Source organism: Mizuhopecten yessoensis, unplaced genomic scaffold (genome assembly GCF_002113885.1).
Source record: "Mizuhopecten yessoensis strain PY_sf001 unplaced genomic scaffold, ASM211388v2 scaffold716139, whole genome shotgun sequence".
NCBI lineage: Eukaryota > Metazoa > Mollusca > Bivalvia > Pectinida > Pectinidae > Mizuhopecten > Mizuhopecten yessoensis.
Window position 1 is genome coordinate 49,894 of NW_018479967.1, and position 16,606 is coordinate 66,499.

The 16,606-nt window shown below is 36.4% G+C and overlaps 1 protein-coding gene across 1 annotated transcript in view; it reads right to left on the bottom strand.

Annotated features, from left to right (window-relative positions):
- Positions 1-5,519: 5,519 nt before the first annotated feature.
- Positions 5,520-16,606, bottom strand: part of LOC110441813 (adhesion G protein-coupled receptor L3-like) — a 44,078-nt gene continuing 32,991 nt past the window's right edge. Inside the window, exons 7-20 of the mRNA XM_021485070.1 lie at positions 15,657-15,848; positions 15,313-15,490; positions 14,621-14,755; positions 13,140-13,315; positions 12,769-12,821; positions 12,521-12,641; positions 12,020-12,123; positions 11,433-11,535; positions 10,455-10,608; positions 9,502-9,568; positions 9,082-9,148; positions 8,340-8,434; positions 8,051-8,219; positions 5,520-7,859 (exon numbers count right to left, since the gene is read on the bottom strand). Of these exons, the coding sequence (XP_021340745.1) occupies positions 7,752-7,859; positions 8,051-8,219; positions 8,340-8,434; positions 9,082-9,148; positions 9,502-9,568; positions 10,455-10,608; positions 11,433-11,535; positions 12,020-12,123; positions 12,521-12,641; positions 12,769-12,821; positions 13,140-13,315; positions 14,621-14,755; positions 15,313-15,490; positions 15,657-15,848 (1,722 nt within the window). The 3' untranslated portion in view covers positions 5,520-7,751. The remainder of the gene's footprint in view (positions 7,860-8,050; positions 8,220-8,339; positions 8,435-9,081; positions 9,149-9,501; positions 9,569-10,454; positions 10,609-11,432; positions 11,536-12,019; positions 12,124-12,520; positions 12,642-12,768; positions 12,822-13,139; positions 13,316-14,620; positions 14,756-15,312; positions 15,491-15,656; positions 15,849-16,606) is intronic.

A 16,606-nucleotide genomic window follows, 5' to 3' on the forward strand; every position in this document is an offset into this window, starting at 1 on the left:
GGGGCGAACGATTGTTAAATCGCACAGTTATGTATACCTTGTGTGGACGATGTGCGAACGGTGTGTGAACGATGTGCACACGCTATTTTTGGTGCGCTGTTTGGTCACGCAACTGTATGTGTGTATGTGTGTATGTGTGTACAAATAATTCAGTCAAATGAAGAAATGTCATATTTTTGTACAATTTTATAAAATTCGAGAAAACGGTTCTTGAACAAATCATACAGTTTTGTTAAATAAATAATATCTTGAAGAAGTATGTCATATTTTTTAAAATAAAGACAACTTCAGCAATACATTTTTGTCACATTTAAAGATGCATTATATTGCCTCGGGTAATCGACAAAATTCTCATAGATATATAATTGAACCCGTTTTACTTGAATTCTAACTCTTTAAATGTTTGCAGTCTTGTTATTAATATCAGTTTTCAAACGCAGACTACAATGGTTCTTGATATATATTTCAGATATAATGGATCCACATATCGAAGAGATTCTCATACTAATCATTGTATTATTAAACTCAAAAATGTATTCCGACAGTCTTTCTGACGCCTTTCAGTATCAAATACTGCGCCATTGTTCGCCCATTGACATGAGGACGTATTTATCAGTATAGCGAATAGTAGTAAACACCATAACAAAAATAGTTATTAAACGTGAAGGGCGAAATTAAAACTGGGCGAATATGGTTTTTACGGGCGAACGTTTGACAGGGCAAACATGTTTAGGTATACACCCAGTTGTCTCTGTGCCCTGTACATGGAATCACTCTGTTAAGTATCTTATAAAGGATTAATAATTGCAATGATGATATTACATAACGGAAGGCAAACATGGCGAAAGTAAAAACTGCGACAAAACTTTTCGTGTATACATGAAGTCAATATTTATTTTTTTATTCTTTGAAATTAACGTTGTTTATGTTCCAATTTTTGTATTGTTACAAGGCCCTGTCCACTACTATGGTAATATGGTCATTAACATCTTTGAAGACAGCTCTTGCTGAATGCTTATAGTTGTGGAAATTCCGCTTACGCCTCTCTCAAACTTTTTAGCGAAAGGTGGATGATCTGTTAATACCAGTGGTTACAAAGAAACACGTTATCAACAGAATTTTCATTGTTTTTCTTTTATTTCATTCGAGGGATGAATATTTTAGGGATTGTTTGATCAAAAACAAATAACACTACATTATGTGTGTTTCTTGGCTTCATGGTCTAATTTTGATTTTAGAATGTCGATTCATTACATTTCTAAATTACATTTTCCCCCAATATATGAAAGTTGGCGTTTTCAACATAAACCAGATGAACGATAAGCATTTTGTGTTTCATGGTGAAAGTTAGGCGTTTTACTCATTGCCCAGTTGACAGTGTGGCGAGCTACGTATAGACCAGATGAAAAGTTGGCGTTTTAAACATAGCACATATGCAAGTTTGGCATTTTAAACATAGCCCAGATGAAAACATGGCGTTTTAAACATAGACCAGATGAAAGTTTGGTGCTTTTAACATAAACCAGATAAACGTTTGTCGTTTCAATAATAGCCCAGATGAAAGTTTGGCGTTTTAATTATAGCCCCGATGAACGCTTGGCGTTTTACTAATTGTCCAGTTGACAGTGTGGCGTTCTACTTATAGACCAGATGAAAAGTTGGCGTTTTAAACATAGACCAGATGAAAGTTTGCCGTTTTACTTATAGCCCAGATGAAAGTGTGGCGCTTTAAACATAGCACAGATGCCAGTTTGGCATTTTAAACATAGCCCAGATAAAAACATGGCGTTTTAAACATAGACCAGATTAAAGTTTGGCGTTTAACTTTTAGCCCAGGTGAAAGTTTGGCGTTTTATTTATAGCCCAGATGAAAGTTCGGCGTTTTATTTATAGCCCAGATGAAAGTTTGGCGTTTAACTCATTGCCCAGTTGACAGTGTGGCGTTCTACTTATAGACCAGATGAAAAGTTGGCGTTTTAAACATAGACCAGATGAAAGTTTGCCGTTTTACTTATAGCCCAGATGAAAGTGTGGCGCTTTAAACATAGCACAGATGCAAGTTTGGCATTTTAAACATAGCCCAGATGAAAACATGGCGTTTTAAACATAGACCAGATGAAAGTTTGGCGTTTAACTTTTAGCCCAGGTGAAAGTTTGGCGTTTTATTTATAGCCCAGATGAAAGTTTGGCGGTTTTTTTATAGCCCAGATGAAAGTTTGGCGTTTTACGTATAGCCCAGGTGAAAGTTTGGCGTTTTATTTATAGCCCAGATGAAAGTTTGGCGTTTTACTTATAGCCCAGGTGAAAGTTTGGCGTTTTAAACCTAGCACAGATAAAAGTTTGGTGTTTTTAACATAATCCAGATGAACATTTTGCGTATTAATTATAGCCCAGATGAAAGTTTGGCGTTCTACTTATAATAAGAATAATAATTGGAGGTTGTTATATACCGCTTTATCACAAACTAGTTCGTAGGTCGCCTCAAAGCGGTTCACAAATTATTATCCGTGGTTATAGGTTCTTTGCAACCAGCCAATACATTTCTAAACTCCCTTGGGAGCATACAGACGAAGCTGCCATTTCGGCGCTAATAGCTAGCATTCAACAATTCTAGCACTACCCAACCACGTACTCATTTACAGCTGAGTAGGCTGGAACAAGCGGAGTAAATTATCTTGCTCAAGGATACAACACATTGCCGTGCCGTGGCGCGACCCCGCAACCCTTCGGTCACGAGCCCGGCGTCCTACCACTGGACTACCGTGTCTCCGTATAGGCAAGATGAAAAGTTGGCGTTTTAAACATAGACCCGATAAAAGTTTGGCGCTAACTTTTCATTAGTCATTTACTTCATTATGCATGGTCAACTAACCCCACACTTGCTAGAAAGAATTGGCAACAAAACATCGTGCAGAGTTCAGGCGTTGTTTGTTTGTTGGGGGCTCCACCTCCTTTTTTAGGGGAGGGGGGAGGGGGAGGGGGGAGACGGGGGATGAATGGGGAGAGGGTTGCTTAAATAGTGTTTTCCGTGTGTTATGTTAACGTTTATGTCCTCTTGTACTTGTTTAGGAGCGCTATAATATATATTAGTATTTGTTGTATGTCATATGTTGGTGTAACAGATAGGGTCGAATAAACGTATTTAGTATATCTACATGATAATAAACACATTAAATTATCTATATAACAAACTTATGGTAATCCAACTGTAATTTTATTAAGTTTGATAGGATTACACAGCAGGAATGTTTAATAGTAGTTGATTTCTGTGAGGTCATGACAGTTTATCGATCTAATTGATAACTAAATGACATAACAAATGACAAATGTATGACGTCCTAATTTCAGAATGATTGCCGATAAGATACTGAACACTGTTTCATCAGGTCAATTAGGATTTAGAACAAAAAAGTAGGTATAGAACTAGAGGGCACTAGGTTGAACTCAATAGATCAGTTATTGGTGTAAAACTATGTATAATTTAATGATATGATCGTCTCTCTTTTAAAAAATAAAGAAATATATATGTGAAGGTTATTGTTCTTTAATCATAAAGTGATTGATGCATACATGTTTAAAGTCGATGCAATAAATTGGTAAACTAACAAAAACAAAGATAAATCATGTTTGTGTTTGATAATATTGAAAAAATAATACAAACAAAATGATTACCTACAAAAATAACGATTTTATTCAGCATATGGCTACATCAAACACACCAATGTAATTTAAAGAGCTAAATGTATGAGCATAACGAAAATACGGTAGATGGTGATGGAAAGTTATAATTGATATTTACAACTCGTATAAAATTTCGCTTAGAATAATAAGAAGATATTATTTGATACACAAAGACGAAAACCAGCAGGTATAATTTTATTGTAAATCTTTTTTCTTCTATTTTGCGAGTTTACTTTCGTGTTTAAGAGCTTTTCTTGTTCATCATAAAAGATCGCAAATTCAGATTTTTCAATAATATTAGTTTGAACAACTTAAACAAGGCAAAACGTCTTTTTATTTTGATGGTTTAATGCCGACCTGAAATAGCCACGTAAGGTAGAGTGTACCGTCATGTTTCTACTGAAAACAAGCCTAAGGATGTTTTGTTTCTATTACATAGTTATGTACTACGTTCTATATTCATACAAAGACAAAAGGGCGGGCCCTGTTTTGGAGCTAGAACATTTTGAAACTATTTACAGTGGTGTTACAGAAAAATATTTACGCAACAAATATCAGTGGATATCATTAAAACCTGGACACAGCTAAGACAGGCGTTTAAACAGTCAGTATTCATTTACACGCTTCATAGTGAACCCATCAGTGAAAGATACAGTCACGAATACATTTTATTTTAAGATGCACCTTTGGTTAAAAAAAAATAAAAAAAATCTCAAAATATTTTTCATTGTATCGGACATTAATAAATACAATGACTATATTCATTCTCAGTCAAATAACTCAAAATACTGCGTTTCTTTTTAAAAATAGAACTTAATATTGTCAAGGTTAGAAGTTTATTAAATGAAACATGTATTAAAGGTATCTAATAACAGAGATAACCGTAATGGCACTTTACAGTTAATATGACGTGATCGGTATCGGTATATTCTTGTAATTTGTCGTCATAAATTATATATGAAACATGATAAAACAAACAAACATATCCTGACATCATGCATTCCACGTTGACAAATGGAATTTTAATGTCACATTATATTTCCTATCGGGGTTTGTCGTATGCCTGCATTGCTTCATTAATAGAATTGATGAAATTCACGCTTAAAACATTTTTTCTTTTTTAGCCAAAACACGTTGTATCCTGTTAACACATAGATACACACGCAAACAAGAGATGTATATATATCGAATAGAGATTATCTGGTATCAGTTGCAAGTACAGTTACTCCATCATTTGATTGTAATAAAGCCAATATGGATATATCAAATCTGAGTATTGTAAAACGCAACGCTTCTTTACTACTCTACAGGAGTGACACATATTTTATTCAATTATTTAATAATTGAATTTAATAAAAACCTCATATAACATCTTATAAACTCTAAACCATATTTTTCATGTAATATCAAAGCCTTACTTTCTACACAAGCAATGTACGTATTAAACGTGTCGCAACGTTTAAAGACCGACTGGTCCATTTGTCAAGCGTTGACTGAGCGATTTGTATTTGTCACCACTACAACGTTGTGGCGAAATTGTATATCTTTATGTAGCTCGACCCGGAAGCGTATACACACTGCATCAGATAGGTTACATGTATCGGTGTCATCACCAAATACGACATGCATCTCAATAACAAATATTGTAATATAAATGTGTAATCAATATTTATATAAATCAAGATATTGAATAAAACAATACTGACACAGCAAACAAATCAATCAATGGATACAAAAATGCAGCATGAACTTTGTACAACATATTCTATTTAACTTAAAACCTATAAAAAGGGAAGATATCAAAAGGAAACAACATCGACTTTGTTTTTTTAGTGGGAGGGGGGGGGGGGGGGGGCTTCCTCAATCATCTTGAAGCAAGATTTATTCTAGTAATCACACCTTTACGGCTTGGACATTTTTCATCAAAATAAATCGCCCATTACAGCATTGCCGTCACCGGCGAACATAGTACTCAGGATAACACCTTTATAAATGCGAGATAACTTGACCGCCGCAAGCAAAAAAAATGATTATGAAAAAGAAAGGTATGCAATTTAGTGAAAATATACTATAACAATACTTTCTAAAATGGGTTAAAAATACAGCGAACCGAGAAGTAAGCCACACGCCATGAATCCCTTACTTAATAATCAAATCGTATACAATCGATATATAAGATTATAATAAACAAAATGAACACAGAGGATGATATCACAAAATAAACATATGATACGAACGTATAACAATACTCAATGGTCTAATAAAAGCTACAAAATAACCACAGCACATAATGACGAACACAATAGGTATCAAACTGGCACTTAAAATAAAAATAAAACCTGTACAAAAATAATTCTATACAAATTCAGTACCACTACGTAAACGAATATTGCCTTATATGTCAGCTATTATAAATTCATGTCCTATTTACATAAGTCGCGAAGTGGAAATACTCGCATTTGGTAATACTGCAATGCATCTTTTTGTGTGTATTACTGCCTTTTTCCAGCTATGGTCATTTAAGGACGCACCAGGTTTTGGTGGAGGAAAGCCAGTGTTCCCGAAGATAAACCACCAAACTACGGTCAGTACCAGACGACTGCCTCACGTAGGTTTCGAACTCACGACCCAGTGGTGGAGGGCTAGTGGTAGCAGAATGTCAAACGCCTTAACCACTTGGCCACGGCGGCCACTCTGACGAACAAACATCAGGAAAAACATTAACCCCCACAAAAAAGATACTCGTGGAAACACACGTGTCCTGCACCACAAATGACACCCATCATGATATCGTTTGCGACATATAGGACCTTCTGTAGGTCATCAGTTATCCAAGAAAGAGTGACCACTTCCATTGAAAAAGATAATGCCATACCAACTGTTAAGTCGCTTAGCAGGGGCAAATGGTTCCTCACTGCTCCGACTGGACAGCTAGGTAGCGTAAAACCAAGGCAATCTTCTTCTGTTTCATGTTCTTGATAAATAAAATGATAAAGTTGTTCCCAAATTAGCCTGATTTCAGGCAAAACATCGATATATTTAAATATGAAAGTGAAACATCAAGCAAATGTTATATCTCTTTCTTTAATAGGTATTGATGGTCATCGTCATCGTCACCAGTATACAACAGTGTATCCGTATATTGTCCTTACAATTTCAACAAATTTGAAGCCTGCATGCAAAAGATGTAATAATGTACTTCTTTATCAGTGAAATGTATTATACCAATATTGTGATATTGAACAAAATATGTATAGGAAATGGTTCTTATTCCAGTACCGATCAATGATTGGTTTTTACATCCTGTATCTGATGTCTACGGGATAGCTTATGCTGTCCATAAAACCCGAGAACTTTCCTAGATAAAAAAAACCCATATATATTTCAAACATATATGTTATAAAGGATTATTTTCTGAATGACAACTAACTGAAAACTAAGCAAAATCATTTTTCGTCACACCTAATGGTGTATTATTTCTATAACAGGAGTTAAGAATCGGAAAGAGACAAACAGTGAAACATGGCATCCATTTTGACACCTATTTATCTAACACTCTGATATAAAAAAAAAAACTAGTATTGATATATAAATATATATATATATATATATCTTGTATCAGCATAATGTCATGCATCAGTGCTGGAACCATTCCACTTATGAAAGAGAAACAATAGCCATAACACGCAAGCAATACGTAATCACCCTTTTTATGGAATACAGCCACAGCATATTGCTCAATGAACAGGCCAACAATGCACCAATACTCAGGTAGAGCTCTCTGTCGTTTAACATCTTCGCAACGCTCACGTTATATCACATCTGCATAATGCAGATATAAACGCTATCGAACAGAAGTAAGTTGAAGTGACTGGAAAACCCATAATTCGCTTTGTTCCAATAACCTTTGAGTTAACCGGTTTTATCCAGGAATTGTCTGTCTCTACACACGCCTCCTTGTCAATTGTCAGGGTGTAGATTGTATGGAGAAGTATCATGAATACAATACAATGCATGTAACCGGTTATCATTGCAAGCTTTGAGCAGAAGTAGAATGCTAACGGATTATATCAAAGTGCATATGATCCATCGTTCTTGCGCAGTGATGCCGACTTTGTCGAGGAGAGCATGGGCGCCTTCTTGCTGATATGCACTAATTTTTTATATTCATTTCGAACCTGCAATACACAAATACAATGTTTTATTTTAGATCCGAATCAAATTTGACGAACACAAATACAAAAAGCGAGATATCAAAGAGAAAAGGCAGTATAATGTACATGTATTCTATTATTGAGTTTTTAAATACAGTTATTCTCTTTGACGAAAGACTTTCTAATCACATCAGAGATCAAGTGATTTCGGTTACCTTTTTATTGAGTAGACAGTGGAAAATGAAGATGAAAAGTCCTTGGAGACTGTTTAGCACTGTAAATATGTAAGCCATGGTGACAGTCTCCTCATTAAGGAAGAAATAACCAAACACCCAGGTCAGACCAAGAAGAACTTCAAGAGCGAATGCTCCCTGGATCCAGGCTCTGAAACACAACCTCTAAATATAACACTGGGTTTGTCAAAGTGGATGATGAACAGCTTCTTTTTATCCAATATTATGTGAATCAATTACCAAAAAAACAAAGGCCAAAACTAAAACTTACTTGAAATTTCCAGCATTTGCCTTTTCTCTGGAAAATACGTAATCGGAATGGCGGCATACCGTGCTCATTGCATAGGTCAAAATTCCAGCATTCACCTGTACAACAAAGATTAAATGCGTAAAACAATTTATCACATGTGTAGAACAATAAAACGATGATAAAATGGGAGATGCTTCGTTTTTTCATGGCTCCTCGAATTTTGTGTTTTCTGAAGAAATGCGGCTAGAAAGACTAGATTATTTTGATTTTAAATATATAAAATATGCATTGTTATTGTTTATTTCACAAATCCAGGATGTCGGCTACACATCTCAATCAAGCAATGCAAGAAAATAACTATAATATATAACTTATGGAGGACAGAAGTGTTCAACCATTGGGTACATCGGCAAGCCTCGCTTTTTATCCCAACGTCTGTACCCTCGTGTTACATATGATATAGTTATATGATCATATTGGTTCAGAAGGGAAACAAAGTTGACAACACTAATCATTTATCTTTTCAGAAAGTAAGTCAAGTATGAAGTCACACGCCAGCATACAAGTAATTATTTCCTTTCAACCAAATCGTTTGTAACCGGACAGAACCCAACCACGAACGAATTGTTCAATGTTTTCGGGTGTTTTACTAATTGTGTCTAAAAGTGAGTTCGCATTAAGCTATGTACATCAAATCAGTTAATAAATACAGTATCAAACATTTCGGTCTGAGCATAGTGGGCGAGACACTAGTATTACTCACCAAAAGGACCGTGGCGACTGGTCCTGCAAAACTCCAAATGAAAAATCGGTCCGTTGTCAGCCAGCAACTACAGAATAAAAAAACATGAAACGATTCAAAACACGTACTATATAATTTGTTGTGAATTTCATACTGATTCAGTGTATCAGAGGCATCAAAAACTTTCTTTTTGGACAGAACGCAAAAAACCTTTACAAGGAGAAATGAGGATGTGGTAATTTAGGTAAAACATTCGTTAAACAGTTTTAATTTCAAGGGAAAATCACAAACCTTTGGAACAAATGAAAAAAAGGCAACAAAATATCAACTGAATACACAAATCATCGAACAGTTTGGAGTTCAATTATTTTTCTAAATCATTTGCTTATATCATTGAACGGGATCCACCACAGCTATTTCGCTTTAGTCACGGGTACTTACTATTGAGGCGTGCCATAGGCTGTGAAGTCTATCCCGGCAGTAGTAGCTACTATCACGATGGGTATACCTACGCAGCAGAAATAAACTCGCATCAGGTATCTAACATTAATCACCGAAGGAAAGGGTTGTATTTTTCAATAATAACTCCTCCCAGATTGATTTTAAAACCAGTGCAGAAAAATGTTCTTCAACGTCTGTGATGTTCGATATAAAATCATTTCAGCTTCTGTTCAGTGAATATGCGATTTTGAATGAAGTAACCCAATTAAATACCCCATTCCAGCAAGTTTGCTTAATCAATGTTAAAAAAAGGTCAATATACCAGGAAAAAACTCGTAATTTTGAACGTAATTGTTTTTCCATTATATATTTGCTATTTGTTTCAAGTGAAAACTCAGTAAATGGTTGTGTTTTAAAGGTCCACAGAAATTTGCGCTCATTACTGATTTAGCTACATGTAATCACCCTTTGAACAACTAGGCCGTGAGCATATACATGTACCTTGTAATACATAATGCTTCTAATGACTGGCTCTAAATTTAATATTAGATAAAAAAAAATATCCTAACTTGTTGGATCATCAACACATAGAGGTCTGTATTTTGTGATATTGTGTTACTATTTTTAGAAACAACCTAACAATATTATTTAATTGACAAAACCTCAATTGTGAAGTCAACTGCTCTCTGCCCAACGCAGTACTTTGTCTCTTCGCGATTTGTTCGAGTTTCTCCTTTTCCAATGATAAAATAATCATTATTTCAAATTTTATTTGAAAATTAAAACAGCCTGTTCATGTGAAAATGTGTTTATACAACCACAAAAAAGCGATATTAACAGGCACGTATTCGAAGTCTGTAAGAATTTTTCAGTTTTTTTAAATTACATAATTATTCACCTCAATAAAAGTCCTTTGTTGACAATTTACATCACTGATTATATAATGTACCTACCGTATCCTGCAAGATAGAAGTACTTGAGGTTTGACTTGGCCGTGTCGAAAACCTGAACCAGCATGATGACGATCTGAACAGCCTCCATCAACATCCAGGTGAAAGCGGAAAGGAAGAAGAAGTGCAACAGAAGGGCGATAACTGCACAGGACACCTGCAGATAATTAACAGACAGAGGCTCGTGACAGGTATTGAGTAACAGTAAATCCAGATACCAGGCACGATGTGTGTTATGGTTACAATTAGTAGATTTATAAAGATTTTATCAAACGTAATAGTAACGAAATGATAATTTATTCAAGTTAAAATAATGAGTAAATTGTCCTTATCAAGGTTCAACAAGCCCCCTAAAATATAACCCTCTGGTTAGTCATACTCAAAGACCCTTATCAAAAATCGGAGTTATATGTTATTTAAACACATTGAACTTGGACATTAAATATTAAAAAAGTACATAACCAGGTAAACGTAGTCAATAAATAATAAGGCATTAAGGCTATTGTCTCCATAGAAATAGCTCATCGGACTTATAACATGTCAATCTCTTTTGCGACCGAACTGAATGCTACGAAATAACATATTATATTAAGTTCATGGATATACCTAGGTCATGCACAGCTTAATTTGAGGTCTTTGATAATGACTTATCAGTAGATTGAAATTTAGGGTGACTACAGCATCTATTAGGGGGCTTGTTGAACCTTAAATCACAAACTTAAAATACAAGACTTTTTAACTTTCGACGTGGAAGACATTTTCGAAGATAATTGTCCTACCAGACGTACGTACACTGATATGTCAATATTATAAACGGAAAATATGGAAAATAAAACGCGTTAATTTTCCTTTTAACAAAATCATGATATTACCAAACTAGCTTGATATACAGCGTGTCTGTTGTGACTGGTACGTTGTATGTGCGTGTACATATGATTCTAGTCAATGCAGTAAAAAGAGAAGATGGTCAAGCAGTCATACCTGTTTATCAGTCTGGTCAATACCAACAAGGAAGGTCAACTCGGCGGCAAACAGGCAAAACACTAGGTTTTTGTGGATGGAATTCCTCTCACTCTGCAGTGGGCTGGTATAACACAATTACTATTAGGTTATACATCGGAAACAAATGTATTTTCATACATTGCATCGGCACTGACTTGCATGGAATATCTCTATAGGGGAGAGTATCCCCATATGTTACCAAGTGTATTAGACAAAAGACTTATAATGAAAGGAAAATATGAACAATAAAAATAGCATTACATGTGAAATATAAGGAAAAGCAAATCCCTTGGGCCCGCCAGATGGATATACGAAACAGCTGAATGCATGGTTTTGCGTATACAGTATGATAACATGCGAAAGTTTAATGAACCAAAATCAAATATTAGGCCCCAGACTACCTAAGACATCTGAACAGTAGGCCGTACACAATTGAATGGTAGGCCTTACACTGCACATATCCGCGACACTTGAATATCCAACTTTATGTATATCTTGCATATCGAACTATATACACTATGTAGATTTGAGATAGCTGAATGGCATAGCTTGAATTATATGTATACCTGAGACAGTTGAATGTAAGCCAGCTCGTGAAGAGGCTGATCAGAGAAATGATGCACCCGGCATACGTGATGTACCGCAGGATGGAGTGGTGACGACTGGACATCTGTATAAACACAAGCTCCATCATGACACAAGACTTTACTGTAATGGCAAATATATTAAAGAATGTTTTCGAAAACAATTAAGAAACAGCAACCCAATTACAAGCTGCATTATCGTAATCGTAATAATTTGAGTCTCTGAGCAAACATCCTAACGATATCATTTTTGTTTGAAACCCTGGTCAATCACAATAGTTTTCCGACATGTCACCTCTGAATACCCACGTATCCTCGTGTGGGCCAATCATCTGTGGACGCCATCCTCTTATGACCAAAGTTGCTGCTAAGACGCAAGACTTTGAACAAACTATTAAATTGCGAATGTGTTGAGGAGGTGGCAAACATGCAGTATTATGTTTTATGTCAATTTAGGTTGAAAATTCATTGTAAAATACATACCGCCACACCAGATACGTCCAGCAAAATGGCGAAGCTTGTAAGGTGGTTACACTGACATGTGACACGATACGGGGTCATGTTTGATACGTCACATCCGGCCTGGGACCAGCTTCCCGATTCCCTAATAGACGACAATTACATCTTGAAACATAATAACCAATTATTGTTTTATTGTTGTCCAACAATATGATAGTGTGAAGTAACCAAACATAACCGATATTTAGAATTCGCAAGAATACAAAACTCACCCCTCCGAAAAATTCCAGAATGAGCAAAGTGGAACGGACTCAACATCGATTCGCTGAAAAGCAAAACTAAAGTTTCATACACTCATTTAAAATGCGTAACAGACATTTCCAAAACTAAAAAACTTTGTGAATACAAAAACAAATAGTTATAACATTTTTATGAAATCCTTTTTTTTCTATATATACAATAGTACAAATATTGATTAAGCATTTATCACCATAAGCGATTTTGTACTAAAACATGTTCTGAAGAGTCTGTTCTCCAGCCGGCATATTGATGAAAGAATTATTTTACAGGCAGCAGACCACAACGTTCAACTACCAAACAGCAAGATGTGCTATCGAAACAGTTAACACTTCATACCACGTACCTGTAGCAGTTTGAGTGAAAATGTGACAGGCTGGCTAAGTTTACTAGTGTCGGCGTGGCCGACAGACACGCTGATGACGTTACTGGCTATCTGTTGGGTCACGCTAGACTCGTTCTCAGCCACCAGAAATTCGCCAATGTCGGAATGTTTCATAAAGACAACTTTTGACAGGCCATCTGTTAAAAGAAACCAGATTAGTGATAATAACACAGCAGTCTTAAATATGGTAACTACAAACTTTCATCAAAACATATTGCATGAACAATGATTTACAGGTCAATAACAACATGTACATTGCCATTTCAGAACTGAGTGGCTCACCACAGACTACACATGGGTACAAAGCCTGACAGATTGAAGAAAAAGGAATCGGTATACTGTATCCCACGTCATAATCTGCTAACGGGACAAGGAAGATCTATCTTACCGACTTAAATATTTCAGACAATCAACATTTCCTTTTTATTCATGTTTCTGCGATATTTTAAGTCCTTTCTCATTATATTGAAGAGGCCATCAACAGTTGTCCTTTTCCATCGGTTCGCTGCGTAAGACGCATTAGTTAGATTTAGCGTTGAGCTCCATATCATCATACTCTATATTTCGATACATAACTCGGCGTACACCATCAACAAATCAAATGTAGATATCTATGGCCTATGTTTTCCGCTTTGGCTTTGGTTGGATTTGCAATTATCATCATTACTTTGCGGTTAGCTCGTTTTCTTTCGTTACAATGTAGACCATGCATTTACCTCCATTTCCAGGAAAGAAGGAACAAGGTTATGTGTAGGTTTTATCAAATAGTTTTAATGTTCTATACAGTATTTCTCTGTCTAGTCTTAGCTACATGAACTTTTTACTTCTTGTTTTTATGTAGATTCGACGTCATGAATATTAATTATAATGACAAACAGTTGTTAAGGTGTTATGATTAACGAAATAACTTATAATCTGAAAAGGCAAATAGGGTAAGCTTTACTTGGTACCTGATGGTCGTGAATTTGTTATACTAATTGATAATGACTTTAAAAGACATGTCGTACTTTGTTGACACCTTAGTGTACATCTATTTAACTGCTGATTGTGACATAGTACATATCATACAAGCCATGATACGTCACACAAAAGCATAGTATTGACTGTGCTTTATACACCTGTACATGATATAAATGTTTCAAAATAGTGCTTTCCGGTCCTTCTTCGAACTTATAACTGGTGTTTTTTTTGACATTTCAACTCAAAATCAATATAAAATTGAATCAAGTATGTTGTGCTATCCCAGTAGTTTATCAAGAGTGATTTCTCCTTACCTGTGCTGAGTGATTTCCACTTATCTGTGCTGAGTAATTTCTCCTTACCTGTGCTGAGTGATTTCTCCTAACCTGTGCTGAGTGATTTCCCCTTATCTGTGCTGAGTGATTTCCCCTTACCTGTGCTGAGTGATTTCCCCTTACCTGTGCTGAGTGATTTCCCCTTACCTGTGCTGATTTGCTGTAGTACGGAAGCCGGTATGGACACCTTGTCGCCGTCTTCCACGCCGTCCTTACCCTCATCGCCACCGTAGACCAGGGCCTCCGACACGTCGCTTGTGTTGACGACGTATAACTCCAATTCTTCAAGTACAAAGACATCGATGAGGTGTTCACACACATATATTGGTGAGTACGCATTGATGAGTCAATTTATGCTGCAAACATTTACTGAGGCGTCAATATAGAATCAGTACACGTATACTGATGAGTCAGTTTACACCTGTATGTACACAAATGAGCGCGAGTCAAAACGTCCTGCACTTACTGGGGCATCAACATTCATTCACAAGTCGGTAAACACATATTGGTGGGCCATACACTATTACAAACGCGTCCTTTACGGTACGAACGAGTGTTAATTTGCTGGAGGTTGAACTTTGAAATCTTGTGGCATCAAAACACCAATTTGAAAAACCAGTAAACAAGCCGAAATAACTACTTATTTCTTGTGATTTAAAGTAAGCAGTACACAAATTACTGTGTCGCTACACGCATACAAAGGCGGGAATATCATTACTGATGTTTTTTGTCGACTTCTAGCAAGCAATTTACCTATTTTGCTATTGTCTTCTAATGTCACTGTTAAACTTAATTATGATTCTTTGAATTTAGTTTGTCTATTTTCAAAATGTCATTACCTAATTTGTCGCTGGAAGTTTTGATGACGATTGGGACTTGAATCGCTTCCGCCATTGATGTTGTGCTGTCCTCCATTGCGGACAGGATGCTGGCGGCCGCTCGACGTTTGTCTGTCCGTCGCACGTCTGCAGACCTTTCAGTGTTAGCCACCAGATTACTACCAGCCTTGACCAGTTCCTACAGTGGTCAACGCAGACAGATCAAAACATAACTCAAAACAGATTTCACATTTCACATATTTATATAGACCGTATAGAGGCAAATAATGCAATGAGCAATTCAAGATTCAACATAACGAAAGCGGAGATGACGTAAGGCTACAAGGACACATATGAAAGCTTACCTTGACCAAAGTAACCGCTTGGACTGTCGACTTCGGCTGGACATTGGTCACTTTTCTGAGAATCGTCGTCGAGATAGAGATATCTGCCACGGACATAGGTTTGGAGACATCCGTTTTCCGCACCAAGTCCCTGGCGATATTTATTGCTTCCTTCGTGACAATCGGGGATTTGTCCGGCTTTCCGGATGAAACCTGCAAATGGACAAAATATTACATTGTTCTTTATGCCTCTGTCACACTTGACCGGATTGAGCCTCCGAACTTGCAACGGATGACATATTTTTGTATCCGGTGATGTTCGTCAATATTCGTTTTATGTCAGTTTTATGTTCGGAACATTCGTTTCATGTCAGGTAATGTGCGATGCGTCCGCCTGCATCCGTTAGAAAGTTTTGTGCATGCACAAAAATTGAAACGGATTGTGACGAACAAGAATATTCGTTGGTTGTCCCGTGCATGTCCGTTTTGTTCTGTATATCTCCTGTCATTGTTACCATTCATTCGTTTATATGCTGTAGGTGTACGGGGGGATACGTTGTCCAGTCCGTAGATGGAACGTGAACGCATACGCCACGCATTAACCGGACCTTAAAGGCCAAGGACGACCTAGTTTAAAATCCCACCGGACAGCAATTAAGGAGGGGGAGGAGGGAGGCGGGGCTTATCTACAGCATGGGTTGCTAGGGCCACATACATACCATACACACTCATAAAAAGGGGATGTAAACAAATCAGAGTCTGAAACCAATGGCAAACGGTAAATCAATTTTCTCACCTTTTGCACATCTGCAAATCAAGCTTCCTTTACAAAGATGTCCTAAATCATAGGTCCAATATTACAGTGTCATTGTTCATATTATGTTCAATGTAAGCAAATAAGTAAATAATTTACAGGTATAACATATAGTTGATTGTATGCACTCAGTACTGATATAATGAGTCTACGAAGC